Source organism: Mobula birostris, chromosome 11 (genome assembly GCF_030028105.1).
Source record: "Mobula birostris isolate sMobBir1 chromosome 11, sMobBir1.hap1, whole genome shotgun sequence".
Taxonomy (NCBI): domain Eukaryota; kingdom Metazoa; phylum Chordata; class Chondrichthyes; order Myliobatiformes; family Myliobatidae; genus Mobula; species Mobula birostris.
The window spans coordinates 116,655,196-116,675,867 of record NC_092380.1 but is presented as its reverse complement, the minus strand read 5'-3'; the positions used below and the strand labels follow the sequence as shown (position 1 = coordinate 116,675,867).

Here is a 20,672-nt window from a genome sequence, read left to right as displayed (position 1 = left end):
TTCGCACCCATCGGTGCTTTCTCTTCACCATGAGCGTACTCACTGATGGTACACCGTTCCTCTATGATACCATTTGTCATATCTGACTTTCTCAAATGTTCCCGCTCTGCATCACCATAGAGCGTAGCACTCTAACTTTCACCCTCTTCGCTATCATTGCTCCCTGTAGAAACACATGTACCCCCTCTCCCCTGCACCATCTGCATCCCATCTCCCTCTTCCCTGCACTGTCTGTATCCCATCTCCCTCTGCACCATCTGTACCCCTCACCCTCTGTACCCCCCTCCCCTGCACCATCTGCACCCCATCTCCTTCTGTACTTCCTCTTCCTCGCCCCCCCACCCTCTTTCCCTCTACAACATCTGTACTCCCTTGCCCTCAGCACTCTCTAACCCCTCTCCCCCATGCACCCTCTGTACCCCCTCTCCCCATTCACCCTCTGTACTTCCTCTCCCCCATTCATCCACTGTACCCCCTCTCCCCATTCACTCTATCCCCATTCACACTCTGTACCCCCTCTCTCCCATTCACCCTCTGTACCCCCTCCCCCAGTCACCCTCTGTACCCCCTCTCCCCCATTCACCCTCTGTACCCCCTCTCCCCCATTCACCCTCTGTCCCCTCTCCCCCATTCACCCTCTGTCCCCTCTCCCCCACTCACCCTGTCCCCTCTCCCCCACTCACCCTGTCCCCTCTCCCCCACTCACCCTCTGTACCCCCTCTCCCCCATTCACCCTCTGTCCCCTCTCCCCCACTCACCCTGTCCCCTCTCCCCCACTCACCCTGTCCCCTCTCCCCCACTCACCCTCTGTACCCCCTCTCCCCCATTCACCCTCTGTACCCCCTCTCCCCCCATTCACACACTGTACACTCTCCCCCACTCACCCTGTCCCCTCTCCCCCACTCACCCTGTCCCCTCTCCCCCACTCACCCTCTGTACCCACTCTCCCCATTCACTCTCTGTAACCCCTCTCTCCCATTCACCCTCTGTACCCCCTCTCCCCCATTCACCCTCTGTACCCTCTCCCCCATTCACTCTCTGTCCCCTCTCCCCCACTCACCCTCTATAGCCCCTCTTCCCATTCACCCTCTGAAGCCCCTCTTCCCATTCACCCTCTGAAGCCCCTCTTCCCATTCACCCTCTGTACCCTCTCCCCATTCACACTCTGTACCCTCTCCCCCATTCACACTCTGTACCCCCTCACCCCATTCACACTCTGTACCCCCTCTTCCCATTCACCCTCTGTACCCCCTCTCCCCCATTCACCTTCTGTACCCCCTCTCCCCATTCACACTCTGTACTTCCTCTCCCCATTCACACTCTGTACCCCTCTCCCCATTCACCCTATCCCCATTCACACTCTGTACCCCCTCTCTCCCATTCACCCACTGTACCCCCTCCCCCAGTCACCCTCTGTACCCCATCTCCCCCCATTCACCCTCTGTACCCCATCTCCCCCCCATTCACACACTGTACCGTCTCCCCCATTCACCCTCTGTCCCCTCTCCCGCACTCACCCTCTATAGCCCCTCTCCCCATTCACCCTCTGAAGCCCCTCTCCCCATTCACCCTCTGTACCCTCTCCCCCATTAACACTCTGTACCCTCTCCCCATTCACCCTCTGTACCCCCTCTCCCCATTCACGTTCTGTACCCCCCCTTCCCATTCACACTCTGTACTTCCTCTCCCCATTCACACTCTGTACCCCCTCCCCCAGTCACCCTCTGTACCCCCTCTCCCCCCATTCACCCTCTGTACCCCATCTCCCCGCATTCACCCTCTGTACCCCATCTCCCCCCATTCACACACTGTACCCTCTCCCCCATTCACCCTCTGTCCCCTCTCCCGCACTCACCCTCTATAGCCCCTCTCCCGCACTCACCCTCTATAGCCCCTCTCCCGCACTCACCCTCTGAAGCCCCTCTCCCCATTCACCCTCTGAAGCCCCTCTCCCCATTCACCCTCTGTACCCTCTCCCCCATTCACACTCTGTACCCTCTCCCCATTCACCCTCTGTAACCCCTCTCCCCCACTCACCCTCTGTACCCCCTCCCCATTCACCCTCTGTAACCCCTCTCCCCATTCACCTTCTGTACCCCCTCTTCCCATTCACACTCTGTACTTCCTCTCCCTGTTCACACTCTGTACCCCTTCCCCCAGTCACCCTCTGTACCCCCTCTCCCCCATTCACCCTCTGTACCCCATCTCCCCCCATTCACACACTGTACCCTCTCCCCATTCACCCTCTGTTCCCTCTTCCCCACTCACCCTCTGTCCTCTCTCCCCTACTCACCCTCAGTACCCCTCTCCCCATTCATCCTCTGTACCCCCTCTCTCTCATTCACCCTCTGTACCCCCTTGCCCAGTCACCCTCTGTACCCCCCTCCCCCATTCACCCTCTATACCCCCTCTCCCCCCATTCACACTCTGTCCCCTCTCCCCCACTCACCCTCTGTCCCCTCTCCCCCACTCACCATCTATAGCCCCTCTCCCCATTCACCCTCTGTACCCTCTCCCCAATTCTCACTCTGTACCCTCTCCCCCATTCACACTCTGTACCCCCTCTCCCCATTCACCTTCTGTACCCACTCTCCATTCACACTCTGTACTTCCTCTCCCCCATTCACACACTGTACCCCGTCTCCCCCATTCACACTCTGTACCCTCTCCCCCATTCACACTTTGTCCCCTCTCCCCCATTCACACTTTGTCCCCTCTCCCCCACTCACCCTCTGTACCCCCTCTCCCCCACTCACCCTCTGTACCCCCTCTCCCCATTCACACTCTGTACCCCCTTTCCCCCATTCACACTCTGTCCCCTCTCCCCCATTCACACTCTGTCCCCTCTCCCCCACTCACCCTCTGTACCCCCTCTCCCCCATTCACACACTGTACCCTCTCCCCCATTCACCCTCTGTCCCCTCTCCCCCACTCACCCTGTCCCCTCTCCCCCACTCACCCTCTGTACCCCCTCTCCCCCACTCACCCTCTGTACCCCCTCTCCCCCATTCACCCTCTGTACCCCCTCTCCCCCCATTCACACACTGTACACTCTCCCCCATTCACCCTCTGTCCCCTCTCCCCCACTCACCCTGTCCCCTCTCCCCCACTCACCCTCTGTACCCCCTCTCCCCCATTCACCCTCTGTACCCTCTCCCCCATTCACTCTCTGTCCCCTCTCCCCCACTCACCCTCTATAACCCCTCTTCCCATTCACCCTCTGAAGCCCCTCTTCCCATTCACCCTCTGTACCCTCTCCCCATTCACACTCTGTACCCTCTCCCCCATTCACCCTCTGTACCCCCTCTCCCCCATTCACACTCTGTACTTCCTCTCCCCATTCACACTCTGTACTTCCTCTCCCCATTCACACTCTGTACCCCTCTCCCCATTCACCCTATCCCCATTCACCCTATCCCCATTCACACTCTGTACCCCCTCTCCCCATTCACCCTCTGTACCCTCTCCCCCATTAACACTCTGTACCCTCTCCCCATTCACCCTCTGTACCCCCCTCTCCCCATTCACGTTCTGTACCCCCCCTTCCCATTCACACTCTGTACTTCCTCTCCCCATTCACACTCTGTACCCCCTCCCCCAGTCACCCTCTGTACCCCCTCTCCCCCCATTCACCCTCTGTACCCCATCTCCCCGCATTCACCCTCTGTACCCCATCTCCCCCCATTCACACACTGTACCCTCTCCCCCATTCACCCTCTGTCCCCTCTCCCGCACTCACCCTCTATAGCCCCTCTCCCGCACTCACCCTCTATAGCCCCTCTCCCCATTCACCCTCTGAAGCCCCTCTCCCCATTCACCCTCTGAAGCCCCTCTCCCCATTCACCCTCTGTACCCTCTCCCCCATTCACACTCTGTACCCTCTCCCCATTCACCCTCTGTAACCCCTCTCCCCATTCACCTTCTGTACCCCCTCTTCCCATTCACACTCTGTACTTCCTCTCCCTGTTCACACTCTGTACCCCTTCCCCCAGTCACCCTCTGTACCCCCTCTCCCCCATTCACCCTCTGTACCCCATCTCCCCCCATTCACACACTGTACCCTCTCCCCATTCACCCTCTGTTCCCTCTTCCCCACTCACCCTCTGTCCTCTCTCCCCTACTCACCCTCAGTACCCCTCTCCCCATTCATCCTCTGTACCCCCTCTCTCTCATTCACCCTCTGTACCCCCTTGCCCAGTCACCCTCTGTACCCCCCTCCCCCATTCACCCTCTATACCCCCTCTCCCCCCATTCACACTCTGTCCCCTCTCCCCCACTCACCCTCTGTCCCCTCTCCCCCACTCACCATCTATAGCCCCTCTCCCCATTCACCCTCTGTACCCTCTCCCCAATTCTCACTCTGTACCCTCTCCCCCATTCACACTCTGTACCCCCTCTCCCCATTCACCTTCTGTACCCACTCTCCATTCACACTCTGTACTTCCTCTCCCCCATTCACACACTGTACCCCGTCTCCCCCATTCACACTCTGTACCCTCTCCCCCATTCACACTTTGTCCCCTCTCCCCCATTCACACTTTGTCCCCTCTCCCCCACTCACCCTCTGTACCCCCTCTCCCCCACTCACCCTCTGTACCCCCTCTCCCCATTCACACTCTGTACCCCCTTTCCCCCATTCACACTCTGTACCCCCTCTCCCCCATTCACACTCTGTCCCCTCTCCCCCATTCACACTCTGTCCCCTCTCCCCCACTCACCCTCTGTACCCTCTCCCCCATTCACACTCTGTACCCTCTCCCCATTCACCCTCTGTAACCCCTCTCCCCATTCACCTTCTGTACCCCCTCTTCCCATTCACACTCTGTACTTCCTCTCCCTGTTCACACTCTGTACCCCTTCCCCCAGTCACCCTCTGTACCCCCTCTCCCCCATTCACCCTCTGTACCCCATCTCCCCCCATTCACACACTGTACCCTCTCCCCATTCACCCTCTGTTCCCTCTTCCCCACTCACCCTCTGTCCTCTCTCCCCTACTCACCCTCAGTACCCCTCTCCCCATTCATCCTCTGTACCCCCTCTCTCTCATTCACCCTCTGTACCCCCTTGCCCAGTCACCCTCTGTACCCCCCTCCCCCATTCACCCTCTATACCCCCTCTCCCCCCATTCACACTCTGTCCCCTCTCCCCCACTCACCCTCTGTCCCCTCTCCCCCACTCACCATCTATAGCCCCTCTCCCCATTCACCCTCTGTACCCTCTCCCCAATTCTCACTCTGTACCCTCTCCCCCATTCACACTCTGTACCCCCTCTCCCCATTCACCTTCTGTACCCACTCTCCATTCACACTCTGTACTTCCTCTCCCCCATTCACACACTGTACCCCGTCTCCCCCATTCACACTCTGTACCCTCTCCCCCATTCACACTTTGTCCCCTCTCCCCCATTCACACTTTGTCCCCTCTCCCCCACTCACCATCTGTACCCCCCTCTCCCCCACTCACCCTCTGTACCCCCTCTCCCCATTCACACTCTGTACCCCCTTTCCCCCATTCACACTCTGTACCCCCTCTCCCCCATTCACACTCTGTCCCCTCTCCCCCATTCACACTCTGTCCCCTCTCCCCCACTCACCCTCTGTACCCCCTCTCCCCCATTCACACACTGTACCCTCTCCCCCACTCACCCTGTCCCCTCTCCCCCACTCACCCTCTGTACCCCCTCTCCCCCACTCACCCTCTGTACCCCCTCTCCCCCACTCACCCTCTGTACCCCTCTCCCCCATTCACCCTCTGTACCCCCTCTCCCCCCATTCACACACTGTACACTCTCCCCCATTCACCCTCTGTCCCCTCTCCCCCACTCACCCTGTCCCCTCTCCCCCACTCACCCTCTGTACCCCCTCTCCCCCATTCACCCTCTGTACCCTCTCCCCCATTCACTCTCTGTCCCCTCTCCCCCACTCACCCTCTATAACCCCTCTTCCCATTCACCCTCTGAAGCCCCTCTTCCCATTCACCCTCTGTACCCTCTCCCCATTCACACTCTGTACCCTCTCCCCCATTCACCCTCTGTACCCCCTCTCCCCCATTCACACTCTGTACTTCCTCTCCCCATTCACACTCTGTACCCCTCTCCCCATTCACCCTATCCCCATTCACCCTATCCCCATTCACACTCTGTACCCCCTCTCTCCCATTCACCCTCTGTACCCCCTCCCCCAGTCACCCTCTGTACCCCATCTCCCCCATTCACCCTCTGTACCCCATCTCCCCCCCATTCACACACTGTACCCTCTCCCCTATTCACCCTCTGTCCCCTCTCCCGCACTCACCCTCTATAGCCCCTCTCCCCATTCACCCTCTGAAGCCCCTCTCCCCATTCACCCTCTGTACCCTCTCCCCCATTAACACTCTGTACCCTCTCCCCATTCACCCTCTGTACCCCCTCTCCCCATTCACCTCTGTACCCCCTCTTCCCATTCACACTCTGTACTTCCTCTCCCCATTCACACTCTGTACCCCCTCCCCAGTCACCCTCTGTACCCCCTCTCCCCCATTCACCCTCTGTACCCCATCTCCCCCCATTCACCCTCTGTACCCCATCTCCCCCCCATTCACCCTCTGTCTCCTCTCCCGCACTCACCCTCTATAGCCCCTCTCCCCATTCACCCTCTGAAGCCCCTCTCCCCATTCACCCTCTGTACCCTCTCCCCCATTAACACTCTGTACCCTCTCCCCATTCACCCTCTGTACCCCCTCTCCCCATTCACCTTCTGTACCCCCTCTTCCCATTCACACTCTGTACTTCCTCTCCCCATTCACACTCTGTACCCCCTCCCCCCAGTCACCCTCTGTACCCCCTCTCCCCCCATTCACCCTCTGTCCCCTCTCCCGCACTCACCCTCTATAGCCCCTCTCCCGCACTCACCCTCTATAGCCCCTCTCCCCATTCACCCTCTATAGCCCCTCTCCCCATTCACCCTCTGAAGCCCCTCTCCCCATTCCCCCTCTGCACCCTCTCCCCCATTCACCCTCTGTAACCCCTCTCCCCATTCACCCTCTGTAACCCCTCTCCCCATTCACCTTCTGTATCCCCTCTTCCCATTCACACTCTGTACTTCCTCTCCCTATTCACACTCTGTACCCCTTCCCCCAGTCACCCTCTGTACCCCCTCTCCCCCCATTCACCCTCTGTACCCCATCTCCCCCCATTCACCCTCTGTACCCCATCTCCCCCCCATTCACACACTGTACCCTCTCCCCCACTCACCCTCTGTCCCCTCTCCCCCACTCACCATCTATAGCCCCTCTCCCCATTCACCCTCTGTACCCTCTCCCCAATTCTCACTCTGTACCCTCTCCCCCATTCACACTCTGTACCCCCTCTCCCCATTCACCTTCTGTACCCACTCTCCATTCACACTCTGTACTTCCTCTCCCCCATTCACACACTGTACCCCGTCTCCCCCATTCACACTCTGTACCCTCTCCCCCATTCACACTTTGTCCCCTCTCCCCCATTCACACTTTGTCCCCTCTCCCCCACTCACCCTCTGTACCCCCTCTCCCCCACTCACCCTCTGTACCCCCTCTCCCCATTCACACTCTGTACCCCCTTTCCCCCATTCACACTCTGTACCCCCTCTCCCCCATTCACACTCTGTCCCCTCTCCCCCATTCACACTCTGTCCCCTCTCCCCCACTCACCCTCTGTACCCTCTCCCCCATTCACACTCTGTACCCTCTCCCCATTCACCCTCTGTAACCCCTCTCCCCATTCACCTTCTGTACCCCCTCTTCCCATTCACACTCTGTACTTCCTCTCCCTGTTCACACTCTGTACCCCTTCCCCCAGTCACCCTCTGTACCCCCTCTCCCCCATTCACCCTCTGTACCCCATCTCCCCCCATTCACACACTGTACCCTCTCCCCATTCACCCTCTGTTCCCTCTTCCCCACTCACCCTCTGTCCTCTCTCCCCTACTCACCCTCAGTACCCCTCTCCCCATTCATCCTCTGTACCCCCTCTCTCTCATTCACCCTCTGTACCCCCTTGCCCAGTCACCCTCTGTACCCCCCTCCCCCATTCACCCTCTATACCCCCTCTCCCCCCATTCACACTCTGTCCCCTCTCCCCCACTCACCCTCTGTCCCCTCTCCCCCACTCACCATCTATAGCCCCTCTCCCCATTCACCCTCTGTACCCTCTCCCCAATTCTCACTCTGTACCCTCTCCCCCATTCACACTCTGTACCCCCTCTCCCCATTCACCTTCTGTACCCACTCTCCATTCACACTCTGTACTTCCTCTCCCCCATTCACACACTGTACCCCGTCTCCCCCATTCACACTCTGTACCCTCTCCCCCATTCACACTTTGTCCCCTCTCCCCCATTCACACTTTGTCCCCTCTCCCCCACTCACCCTCTGTACCCCCTCTCCCCATTCACACTCTGTACCCCCTTTCCCCCATTCACACTCTGTACCCCCTCTCCCCCATTCACACTCTGTCCCCTCTCCCCCATTCACACTCTGTCCCCTCTCCCCCACTCACCCTCTGTACCCCCTCTCCCCCATTCACACACTGTACCCTCTCCCCCACTCACCCTGTCCCCTCTCCCCCACTCACCCTCTGTACCCCCTCTCCCCCACTCACCCTCTGTACCCCCTCTCCCCCATTCACCCTCTGTACCCCCTCTCCCCCCATTCACACACTGTACACTCTCCCCCATTCACCCTCTGTCCCCTCTCCCCCACTCACCCTGTCCCCTCTCCCCCACTCACCCTCTGTACCCCCTCTCCCCCATTCACCCTCTGTACCCTCTCCCCCATTCACTCTCTGTCCCCTCTCCCCCACTCACCCTCTATAACCCCTCTTCCCATTCACCCTCTGAAGCCCCTCTTCCCATTCACCCTCTGTACCCTCTCCCCATTCACACTCTGTACCCTCTCCCCCATTCACCCTCTGTACCCCCTCTCCCCCATTCACACTCTGTACTTCCTCTCCCCATTCACACTCTGTACCCCTCTCCCCATTCACCCTATCCCCATTCACCCTATCCCCATTCACACTCTGTACCCCCTCTCTCCCATTCACCCTCTGTACCCCCTCCCCCAGTCACCCTCTGTACCCCATCTCCCCCATTCACCCTCTGTACCCCATCTCCCCCCCATTCACACACTGTACCCTCTCCCCTATTCACCCTCTGTCCCCTCTCCCGCACTCACCCTCTATAGCCCCTCTCCCCATTCACCCTCTGAAGCCCCTCTCCCCATTCACCCTCTGTACCCTCTCCCCCATTAACACTCTGTACCCTCTCCCCATTCACCCTCTGTACCCCCTCTCCCCATTCACCTCTGTACCCCCTCTTCCCATTCACACTCTGTACTTCCTCTCCCCATTCACACTCTGTACCCCCTCCCCAGTCACCCTCTGTACCCCCTCTCCCCCATTCACCCTCTGTACCCCATCTCCCCCCATTCACCCTCTGTACCCCATCTCCCCCCCATTCACCCTCTGTCTCCTCTCCCGCACTCACCCTCTATAGCCCCTCTCCCCATTCACCCTCTGAAGCCCCTCTCCCCATTCACCCTCTGTACCCTCTCCCCCATTAACACTCTGTACCCTCTCCCCATTCACCCTCTGTACCCCCTCTCCCCATTCACCTTCTGTACCCCCTCTTCCCATTCACACTCTGTACTTCCTCTCCCCATTCACACTCTGTACCCCCTCCCCCAGTCACCCTCTGTACCCCCTCTCCCCCCATTCACCCTCTGTCCCCTCTCCCGCACTCACCCTCTGTCCCCTCTCCCGCACTCACCCTCTATAGCCCCTCTCCCCATTCACCCTCTATAGCCCCTCTCCCCATTCACCCTCTGAAGCCCCTCTCCCCATTCCCCCTCTGTACCCTCTCCCCCATTCACCCTCTGTAACCCCTCTCCCCATTCACCCTCTGTAACCCCTCTCCCCATTCACCTTCTGTACCCCCTCTTCCCATTCACACTCTGTACTTCCTCTCCCTATTCACACTCTGTACCCCTTCCCCCAGTCACCCTCTGTACCCCCTCTCCCCCCATTCACCCTCTGTACCCCATCTCCCCCCATTCACCCTCTGTACCCCATCTCCCCCCATTCACCCTCTGTACCCCATCTCCCCCCCATTCACACACTGTACCCTCTCCCCCATTCACCCTCTGTCCCCTCTCCCGCACTCACCCTCTATAGCCCCTCTCCCCATTCACCCTCTGAAGCCCCTCTCCCCATTCACCCTCTGTACCCCCTCTCCCCATTCACCTTCTGTACCCCCTCTTCCCATTCACACTCTGTACTTCCTCTCCCTATTCACACTCTGTACCCCCTCCCCAGTCACCCTCTGTACCCCATCTCCCCCCATTCACACACTGTACCCTCTCCCCCATTCACCCTCTATAGCCCCTCTCCCCATTCACTCTCTGAAGCCCCTCTCCCCATTCACCCTCTGAAGCCCCTCTCCCCATTCACCCTCTGTACCCTGTCCCCCATTCACACTCTGTACCCTCTCCCCATTCACCCTCTGTAACCCCTCTCCCCATTCACCTTCTGTACCCCCTCTTCCCATTCACACTCTGTACTTCCTCTCCCTATTCATACTCTGTACCCCTTCCCCCAGTCACCCTCTGTACCCCCTCTCCCCCATTCACCCTCTGTATCCCATCTCCCCCCATTCACACACTGTACCCTCTCCCCATTCACCCTCTGTTCCCTCTTCCCCACTCACCCTCTGTCCTCTCTCCCCCACTCACCCTCAGTACCCCTCTCCCCATTCATCCTCTGTACCCCCTCTCTCTCATTCACCCTCTGTACCCCCTTGCCCAGTCACCCTCTGTACCCCCCTCCCCCATTCACCCTCTATACCCCCTCTCCCCCCATTCACACTCTGTCCCCTCTCCCCCACTCACCCTCTGTCCCCTCTCCCCCTCCCACCCTCTGTCCCCTCTCCCCCACTCACCCTCTATAGCCCCTCTCCCCATTCACCCTCTGTACCCTCTCCCCAATTCTCACTCTGTACCCTCTCCCCCATTCACACTCTGTATCCCCTCTCCCCATTCACCTTCTGTACCCACTCTCCATTCACCCTCTGTACCCTCTCCCCATTTACCCTCTGTACCCCCTCTCCCCATTCACCCTCTGTAACCCCTCTCCCCATTCACCCTCTGTACCCCCTCTCCCATACGCACTCTGCACACCTTCCCCCCATTCACCCTCTGTACCCCCTCTCCCCATTCTCCCTCTGAACACCCTCTCTCCAATTCACCCTCTCCCCATTCACCCTCTGTACCCAATCTCCCCCACCCTCTTTAACCCCCTCTCCCCATCCACACTCTGTACCCCCTCTCCCCCTTCACCCTCTGAACCCCCTCCCCATTCATCGCCTGTACCCCCTCTCCTATACACACTCTGCACCCTCTCCCCCATTCACCTTATGTACCCCACTCCCCCATTCACCCTCTGTACCCCACTCCCCCATTCATCCTCTGTACCCCATCTCCCCTTTCACCCTCTGTAACCCCTATCCCCGTTCACCCTCTGTACCCCCCTCTCCCATTCACCCTCTGTACCCCCTCTCCCCATTCACCCTCTACCCCACTCCCACATTCACCCTCTTTAACCCCTCTCCCTGTTGACCCTCTGTACCCCTCTCCCCATTCACCCTCTGTACCCTCTCTCCCCATTCACCCTCTGTACCCTCTCTCCCCATTCACGCTCTGTAACCTCTCTCCCCATTCACCCTCTGTACCCCCTCTCCCCATTCACGCTCTGTAACCCCTCTCCCCATTCACATTCTGTACCCCACTCCCCCATTCACCCTCTGTACCCCCTCCCCATTCATCCTCTGTACCCCCTCTCTCCTATTCATACTTTGCAACCCCTCTCCCCATTCACCCTCTGTACCCCCTCCATTCACCCTCTGTACCCCCTCTCCTCCATTCACCCTCTGCACACCCTGTCCTCCATTCACCCTCTGCACCCCCTCTCCACCATTAATCTTGTGTACCCCACTCCCCCATTCACCCTCTGTAACCCCCTCTCCCCATTCACCCTCTGAAGCCCCTCTCCCCCATTCACCCTCTGTACCCTCTCTCCCATACACACTCTGCACACCCTCCCCCATTCACCCTCTGTACCCCCTCTCCCCATTCACCCTCTGAACCCCCTCCCCATTCATCCTCTGTACCCCCTCTCCTATACACACTCTGTACCCCACTCCCCATTCACCCTCTGTACCCCCTCTCCCCCTTTCACCCTCTGTACCCCCCTCCCCCTTTCACCCTCTGTAACCCCTCTCCCCATTCACACTCTGTACCCCCTCTCCCCATTCACCCTCTGAACACTCTCTCTCCCATTCACCCACACCCCATGCACCCTCTGTACCCAATCTCCCCCACCCTCTTTAACCCCCTCTCCCCGTCCACACTCTGTACCCCCTCTCCCCCTTCACCCTCTGAACCCCCTCCCCATTCATCCTCTGTACCCCCTCTCCTATACACATTCTGCACCCCCTCCCCCATTCATCTTATGTACCCCCTCCACCTATTCACCCTCTGTACCCCCTCTCCCCTTCACCCTCTGAACCCCCTACCCCATTCATCTTCTGTACCCCCTTTCCCATTCACACTCTGTACCCTCCCCATTCACCCTCTGTAACCGCTCTCCCCATTCACCCTCTGTACCCCCTCCCCCATTCACCCTCTGAACACTCTCTCTCCCATTCACCCTCTCCCCATGCACCCTCTGTACCCAATCTCCCCCACCCTCTTTAACCCCCTCTCCCCGTCAACACTCTGTACCCCCTCTCCCCCTTCACCCTCTGAACCCCCTCTCCTATACACATTCGGCACCCCCTCCCCTAAACACATTCTGCACCCCCTCCCCCATTCACCTTATGTACCTCCTCCACCTATTCACCCTCTGTACCCCCTCCCCCATTCACCCTCTGTACCCCACTCCCCCATTCATCCCCTGTACCCCATCTCCCCTTTCACCCTCTGTAACCCCTCTCCCCGTTCACCCTCTGTACCCCCTCTCCTATTCACCCTCTGTACCCCCTCTCCCCATTCACCCTCTGTACCCCACTCCCACATTCACCCTCTTTAACCCCTCTCCCCATTCACCCTCTGTAACCCCTCTCCCCATTCACCCTCTGCACCCCCTTTCCCCATCCACCCTCTGTACCCCACTCCCCCATTCACATTCTGTACCCCACTCCCCCATTCACCCTCTGCACCCCCTCTCCCCATCCACCCTCTGTACTCCACTCACCCATTCACCCTCTGTACCCCACACCCCCATTCACCCTCTGTACCCCCTCCCCATTCACCCTCTGTACCCCCTCCCCATACACCTTCTGTACCCCCTCTCCCATTCACCTTCTGTATCCTCCTCCCCATTCACCCTCTGTAACCCCCTCTCCCCATTCACCCTCTGTAACCCCCTCTCCCCATTCACCCTCTGTACCCCCTCCATTCACCCTCTGCACCCCCTCTCCACCATTAATTTTGTGTACCCCACTCCCCCATTCACCCTCTGTAACCCCTCTTCCCCATTCACCCTCTGTACCCCCACTCCCATACACACTCTGCACACCTTCCCCCATTCACCCTCTGTACCCCCTCTCCCCATTCACCCTCTGAACACTCTCTCTCCCATTCACCCTCTCCCCATGCACCCTCTGTACCCAATCTCCCCACCCTCTTTAACCCCCTCTCCCCGTCAACACTCTGTACCCCCTCTCCCCCTTCACCCTCTGAACCCCCTCTCCTATACACATTCGGCACCCCCTCCCCTAAACACATTCTGCACCCCCTCCCCCATTCACCTTATGTACCTCCTCCACCTATTCACCCTCTGTACCCCCTCCCCCATTCACCCTCTGTACCCCACTCCCCCATTCATCCCCTGTACCCCATCTCCCCTTTCACCCTCTGTAACCCCTCTCCCCGTTCACCCTCTGTACCCCCTCTCCCATTCACCCTCTGTACCCCCTCTCCCCATTCACCCTCTGTACCCCACTCCCACATTCACCCTCTTTAACCCCTCTCCCCATTCACCCTCTGTAACCCCTCTCCCCATTCACCCTCTGCACCCCCTTTCCCCATGCACCCTCTGTACCCCACTCCCCCATTCACATTCTGTACCCCACTCCCCCATTCACCCTCTGCACCCCCTCTCCCCATCCACCCTCTGTACTCCACTCACCCATTCACCCTCTGTACCCCACACCCCCATTCACCCTCTGTACCCCCTCCCCATTCACCCTCTGTACCCCCTCCCCATACACCTTCTGTACCCCCTCTCCCATTCACCTTCTGTATCCTCCTCCCCATTCACCCTCTGTAACCCCCTCTCCCCATTCACCCTCTGTAACCCCCTCTCCCCATTCACCCTCTGTACCCCCTCCATTCACCCTCTGCACCCCCTCTCCACCATTAATTTTGTGTACCCCACTCCCCCATTCACCTTCTGTAACCCCTCTTCCCCATTCACCCTCTGTACCCCCACTCCCATACACACTCTGCACACCCTCCCCCATTCACCCTCTGTACCCCCTCTCCCCATTCACCCTCTGAACACACTCTCTCCCATTCACCCTCTCCCCATGCACCCTCTGTACCCCCTCTCCCCCACCCTCTTTAACCCCCTCTCCCCATCCACACTCGGTATCCCCTCTCCCCCTTCACCCTCTGAACCCCCTCCCCATTCACCCTCTGTACCCCCTCTCCCCATTCACCCTCTGAACACCCTCTCTCCCATTCACCCTCTCCCCATGCACCCTCTGTACCCAATCTCCCCAACCCTCTTTAACCCCCTCTCCCCGTGCACACTCTGTACCCCCTCTCCCCTTCACCCTCTGAACCCCCTCCCCGTTCATCCTCTGTACCCCCCTCTCCCATTCACCCTCTGTACCCCCTCTCCCCATTCACCCTCTGTACCCCACTCCCACATTCACCCTCTTTAACCTCTCTCCCCATTCACCCTCTGTAATCCCTCTCCCCATTCACCCTCTGCACCCCCTTTCCCCATCCACCCTCTGTACCCCACTCCCCCATTCACATTCTGCACCCCACTCCCACATTCACCCTCTTTAACCCCTCTCCCCATTCACCCTCTGTAACCCCTCTCCCCATTCACCCTCTGCACCCCCTTTCCCCATTCACCCTCTGTACCCCACACCCCCATTCACCCTCTGTACCCTCTCCCCATTCACCCTCTGCACCCCCTCTCCCCATCCACCATCTGTACCCCACTCACCCATTCACCCTCTGTACCCCACACCCCCATTCACCCTCTGTACCCCCTCCCCATTCACCCTCTGTACCCCCTCCCCATACACCTTCTGTACCCCCTCTCCCATTCACCTTCTGTATCCTCCTCCCCATTCACCCTCTGTAACCCCCTCTCCCCATTCACCCTTTGTAACCCCCTCTCCGCATTCACCCTCTGTACCCCCTCCATTCACCCTCTGCACCCCCTCTCCACCATTAATCTTGTGTACCCCACTCCCCCATTCACCCTCTGTAACCCCTCTTCCCCATTCACCCTCTGTACCCCCTCTCCCATACACACTCTGCACACCCTCCCCATTCACCCTCTGTACCCCCTCTCCCCATTCACCCTCTGAACACACTCTCTCCCATTCACCCTCTCCCCCTGCACCCTCTGTACCCCCTCTCCCCCACCCTCTTTAACCCCCTCTCCCCATCCACACTCTGTATCCCCTCTCCCCCTTCACCCTCTGAACCCCCTCCCCATTCATCCTCTGTACCTCCTCTCCTATTCACACTCTGTACCCCACTCCCCATTCACCCTCTGTACCCCCTCTCCCCCTTTCACCCTCTGTAACCCCTCTCCCCATTCACACTCTGTACCCCCTCTCTCCAGTCACCCTCTGTAACCCCCTCTTCCTGTCCACACTCTGTACCCCCTCTCCCCCTTCACCCTCTGAACCCCCTGCCCCATTCATCCTCTGTACCCCCTCTCCCATACACACTCTGCACCCCCTCCCCCATTCACCCTCTGTACCCCCTCTCCCCATTCACCCTCTGAACACCCTCTCTCCCATTCACCCTCTCCCCATGCACCCTCTGTACCCAATCTCCCCAACCCTCTTTAACCCCCTCTCCCCGTCCACACTCTGTACCCCCTCTCCCCTTCACCCTCTGAACCCCCTCTCTCCCATTCACCCTCTGTACCCCCTCTCCCCATTCACCCTCTGTACCCCACTCCCACATTCACCCCCTTTAACTCCTCTCCCCATTCACCCTCTGCACCCCCTCTCCCCATTCACCCTCTGTAGCCCTCTCCCCATTCACCCTCTGTACCCCACTTCCACATTCACCCCCTTTAACCCCTCTCCCCATTCACCTTCTGTACTCCCTCTCCCCATTCACCTTCTGTACCCCCTCTCCCCATTCTCCCTCTGTAACCCTTCTCCCCATTCTCCCTCTGTACCCCCTCCCCCCATTCTCCCTCTGTACCCCCTCCCCCCATTCACCCTCTGTACCCCCTCCCCCCATTCACCCTCTGTACCCCCTCCCCCCATTCACACTCTGTACCCCCTCTCCCCATTCACCCTCTGTACCCCCCCATTCACCTTCTCACCCTGCACCGTCTGTAATATTTCTCCTGGTGCACCCAGTGTACTCCCTATCCTCATTCACCCTCTGTATCCACTCTCTCCCCATCCTGTACCCCATCTCCCCACTTCCCTCTGTACCCCCTCTCCCCGTTCACCCTTTGTTCCCCCTTTCCCCGTTCACCCTCTGTACTCCCTTTCCCTGTTCACCCTCTGTACTCCCTCTCCCATACACACTTTGAGCCCCCTCTCCCCATTCACCCTCTGTACTCCCTCTCACCACTCTCCCCATGCTGGAAGGTAGGGGTCTTCTGGTAAGGAGAGATGCAGGGAGAGATCTTTGCTGGGAGGGAAGTCTCTACTAGGAAGAATGCTGCAGGGAAGGAGGGTTCTACTGGGAAAAGGGTGCTGCAAGAAGCGAGGGTTGTGCTGGGAAGATGTGCTTCAGGAATCAAATGCTGCAGGGAAGGTGTGCCACAGGGAGTGTGAGCACAGCTCGGGAGGAGTGCCAACAGAAGCAAGGGCTCTGCTAGGAACTGGTGTAATAGAGGGCAAGAGCTCTGTTGGGAATGGGTGCTTCAGGGAGGGAGGGCACTGCTAGAAGTTGCAGCAGGGAAGGAGGACTCTGCTGGGAAAGGGCTTCACAGGGAGGGAGTGCCCTGCTGGGAAGAGGCAACGCAAGGGGAGCTCAACTGCACAGGGAGGTAGGCTCTGCAACCACCACTGTATTCCCAACTGTGTTGCCATCGTCCAGGGCCATTGCTTCGTTGCCATCAATCCAGACGTTTTCGCCCCAGGCTTCAGGTCCAGGATGTCTGACCTGCTCAAGATACACCGAAATCTGGAACCGGTGAGTTGCAGTAGGAAATGTTTTTAAAAGAGGTTATGAAAATTTCCAGCTTTCAGAGGGAGTGAATCTTGAATTTGCTTTCACCCGAGAGAGTGGAGTGGGGAAGATTGAAAGAGTGTTAAGAGGCAGGATAGACAAAGGAGAAACGTTTAATGTTGCGTACTTGGATTTTCAGAAAGCCTTTGACAAGGTGCCACGCATGAAGCTGCTTACCAAGGTAAGAGCCCATGGTATTACAGAAGAGATTCTAGCATGGATAAAGCAGTGGCTGGATGGCAGAAGGCAAAGAGCAGAAATAAAGGGAGCCTTTTTCTGACTGGCTGCTTTTGACCAGTGGTGTTACACTAGGGTCTGTGTTGGGATTGATTCTTTTTATATTGTTTGTCAGTGATTTAGATGAAGGAAGTGACGGCTTTGTTGCAAATTTTGCAAATGATACGAAGATAGGTGGAGGGGCAGGTAGTTTTGAGGAAGTAGAGAGACTACATAAGAACTTAGACAGATTAGAAGAATGGGTAAAGAAGTGGCAGATGTAATACAGTGTTGGGAAGTGTATGGTAGAAGAAATGAAAGGATTAATTATTTTCTAAATGGAGAGAAAATACAAAAAAAATCTGAAGCGAAAGGGACTTGGGAGTTCTTGTGCAAAATTCCCTAAAGGTTAATTTGGGCAAATGCAATGTTAGCATTCATTTCAAGAGGACTAGAATATAATTAGGAAGGGGAAAAAAGATTATGAGAGAAAACTGGCAGGCAACATAAAAACGGACTGTAAAAGCTTTTATAGATATGTAAAAAGGAAAAGACTGGTAAAGACAAATGTAGGTCCCCTGCAGGCAGAAACAGGTGAGTTGATTATGGGGAGCAAGGACATGGCAGACCAATTGAATAATTACTTTGGTTCTGTCTTCACTAAGGAGGACATAAATAATCTTCCAGAAATAGTAGGGGACAGAGGGTCCAGTGAGATGGAGGAACTGAGCGAAATACATGTTAGTAGGGAAGTGGTGTGAGGTAAATTGAAGGGATTGAAGGCAGATAAATCCCCAGGGCCAGATGGTCTGCATCCCAGGGTGCTTAAGGAAGTAGCCCAAGAAATAGTGGATGCATTAGTGATAATTTTTCAAAACTCGTTAGATTCTGGACTAGTTCCTGAGGATTGGAGGGTGGCTAATGTAACTCCACTTTTTAAAAAAGGAGGGAGAGAGAAACCGGGGAATTATAGACCGGTTAGCCTAACGTCGGTGGTGGGGGAACTGCTGGAGTCGGTTATCAAGGATGTGATAACAGCACATTTGGAAAGTGGTGAAATGATCGGACAAAGTCAGCATGGATTTGTGAAAGGAAAATCATGTCTGACGAATCTCATAGAATTTTTTGAGGATGTAACTAGTAGAGTGGATAGGGGAGAACCAGTGGATGTGGTATATTTGGATTTTCAGAAGGCTTTTGACAAGGTCCCACACAGGAGATTAGTGTGCAAACTTAAAGCACACGGTATTGGGGGTAAGGTATTGGTGTGGGTGGAGAGTTGGTTAGCAGACAGGAAGCAAAGAGTGGGAATAAATGGGACCTTTTCAGAATGGCAGGCGGTGACTAGTGGGGTACCGCAAGGCTCAGTGCTGGGACCCCAGTTGTTTACAATATATATTAATGACTTGGATGAGGGAATTAAATGCAGCATCTCCAAGTTTGCGGATGACACGAAGCTGGGTGGCAGTGTTAGCTGTGAGGAGGATGCTAAGAGGATGCAGGGTGACTTGGATAGGTTGGGTGAGTGGGCAAATTCATGGCAGATGCAATTTAATGTGGAAAAATGTGAAGTTATCCACTTTGGTGGCAAAAATAGGAAAACAGATTATTATCTGAATGGTGGCCGATTAGGAAAAGAGGAGGTGCAACGTGACCTGGGTGTCATTATACACCAGTCATTGAAAGTGGGCATGCAGGTACAGCAGGTGGTGAAAAAGGCGAATGGTATGCTGGCATTTATAACGAGAGGATTTGAGTACAGGAGCAGGGAGGTACTACTGCAGTTGTACAAGGCCTTGGTGAGACCGCACCTGGAGTATTGTGTGCAGTTTTGGTCCCCTAATCTGAGGAAAGACATCCTTGCCATAGAGGGAGTACAGAGAAGGTTCACCAGATTGATTCCTGGGATGGCAGGACTTTCATATGAAGAAAGAATGGATGAACTGGGCTTGTACTCGTTGGAATTTAGAAGATTGAGGGGGGATCTGATTGAAACGTATAAGATCCTAAAGAGATTGGACAGGCTAGATGCAGGAAGATTGTTCCCGATGTTGGGGAAGTCCAGAACGAGGGGTCACAGTTTGAGGATAGAGGGGAAGCCTTTTAGGACTGAGATTAGGAAAAACTTCTTCACACAGAGAGTGGTGAATCTGTGGAATTCTCTGCCACAGGAAACAGTTGAGGCCAGTTCATTGGCTATATTTAAGAGGGAGTTAGATATGGCCCTTGTGGCTACGGTGGTCAGGGGGTATGGAGGGAAGGCTGGGGCGGTGTTCTGAGTTGGATGATCAGCCATGATCATAATAAATGGCGGTGCAGGCTCGAAGGGCCAAATGGCCTACTCCTGCACCTATTTTCTGTGTTTCTATGTTTCTATAAAAGCAAGGATGTAATGTTGAGACTTTATAAAGCAATGGTGAGGCCTCGCTTGGAGTATTGTGAGTAGTTTTGGGCCTCTTATCTTAGAAAGGATCTGCTGAAACTGGAGAGGGTTCAAAGGAGGTACACATAAGTTATTCCAGGATTGAACAGCGTGTTATATGAAGAGTGTTTGATAGCTCTGGGCCTGTATTCACTGGAATTCAGAAGAATGAGGGGTGGCCTAATTGAAACCTATCGAATGGTGAAAGGCCTTGATAGAGTGGATGTGAAAAGGATCTTTACTACGGTAGGAGAGTCTAAGACTAGAGGGCACAGCTTCAGAATAGAGTGGTGTCCTTTTAGAACGGAGATGGGGAGGAATTTCTTTAGCTGGAGAGTGCTGAGTCTGTGGCTAAGTCTTTATGTATATTTGAAGCAGAGCTTTATTTTTGATTGGTCAGGTCAAGAAGGAATATTGGGGGAAGGCAGGAGATTGGGGTGAGAGGGAAAATGGATGACCGATGATGAAAGGGCAGAAGAGACTCAATAGGTCAAATGGCTCCTATATCTTATGGTCTTATTATTTAGGGAGATCCGGTCCAAATGCCGACAGCTGAGACGAGCTCAGATAGTCA

At 56.5% G+C, this 20,672-nt stretch overlaps 1 protein-coding gene across 1 annotated transcript in view; it reads left to right on the top strand.

The window, feature by feature from the left end:
- Positions 1 to 20,672, top strand: part of LOC140205584 (uncharacterized oxidoreductase YjmC-like) — a 131,473-nt gene that overhangs the window by 75,480 nt on the left and 35,321 nt on the right. The window contains 1 exon segment of the mRNA XM_072273226.1: positions 17,329 to 17,424. Coding sequence (XP_072129327.1) covers positions 17,329 to 17,424 — 96 coding nt within the window.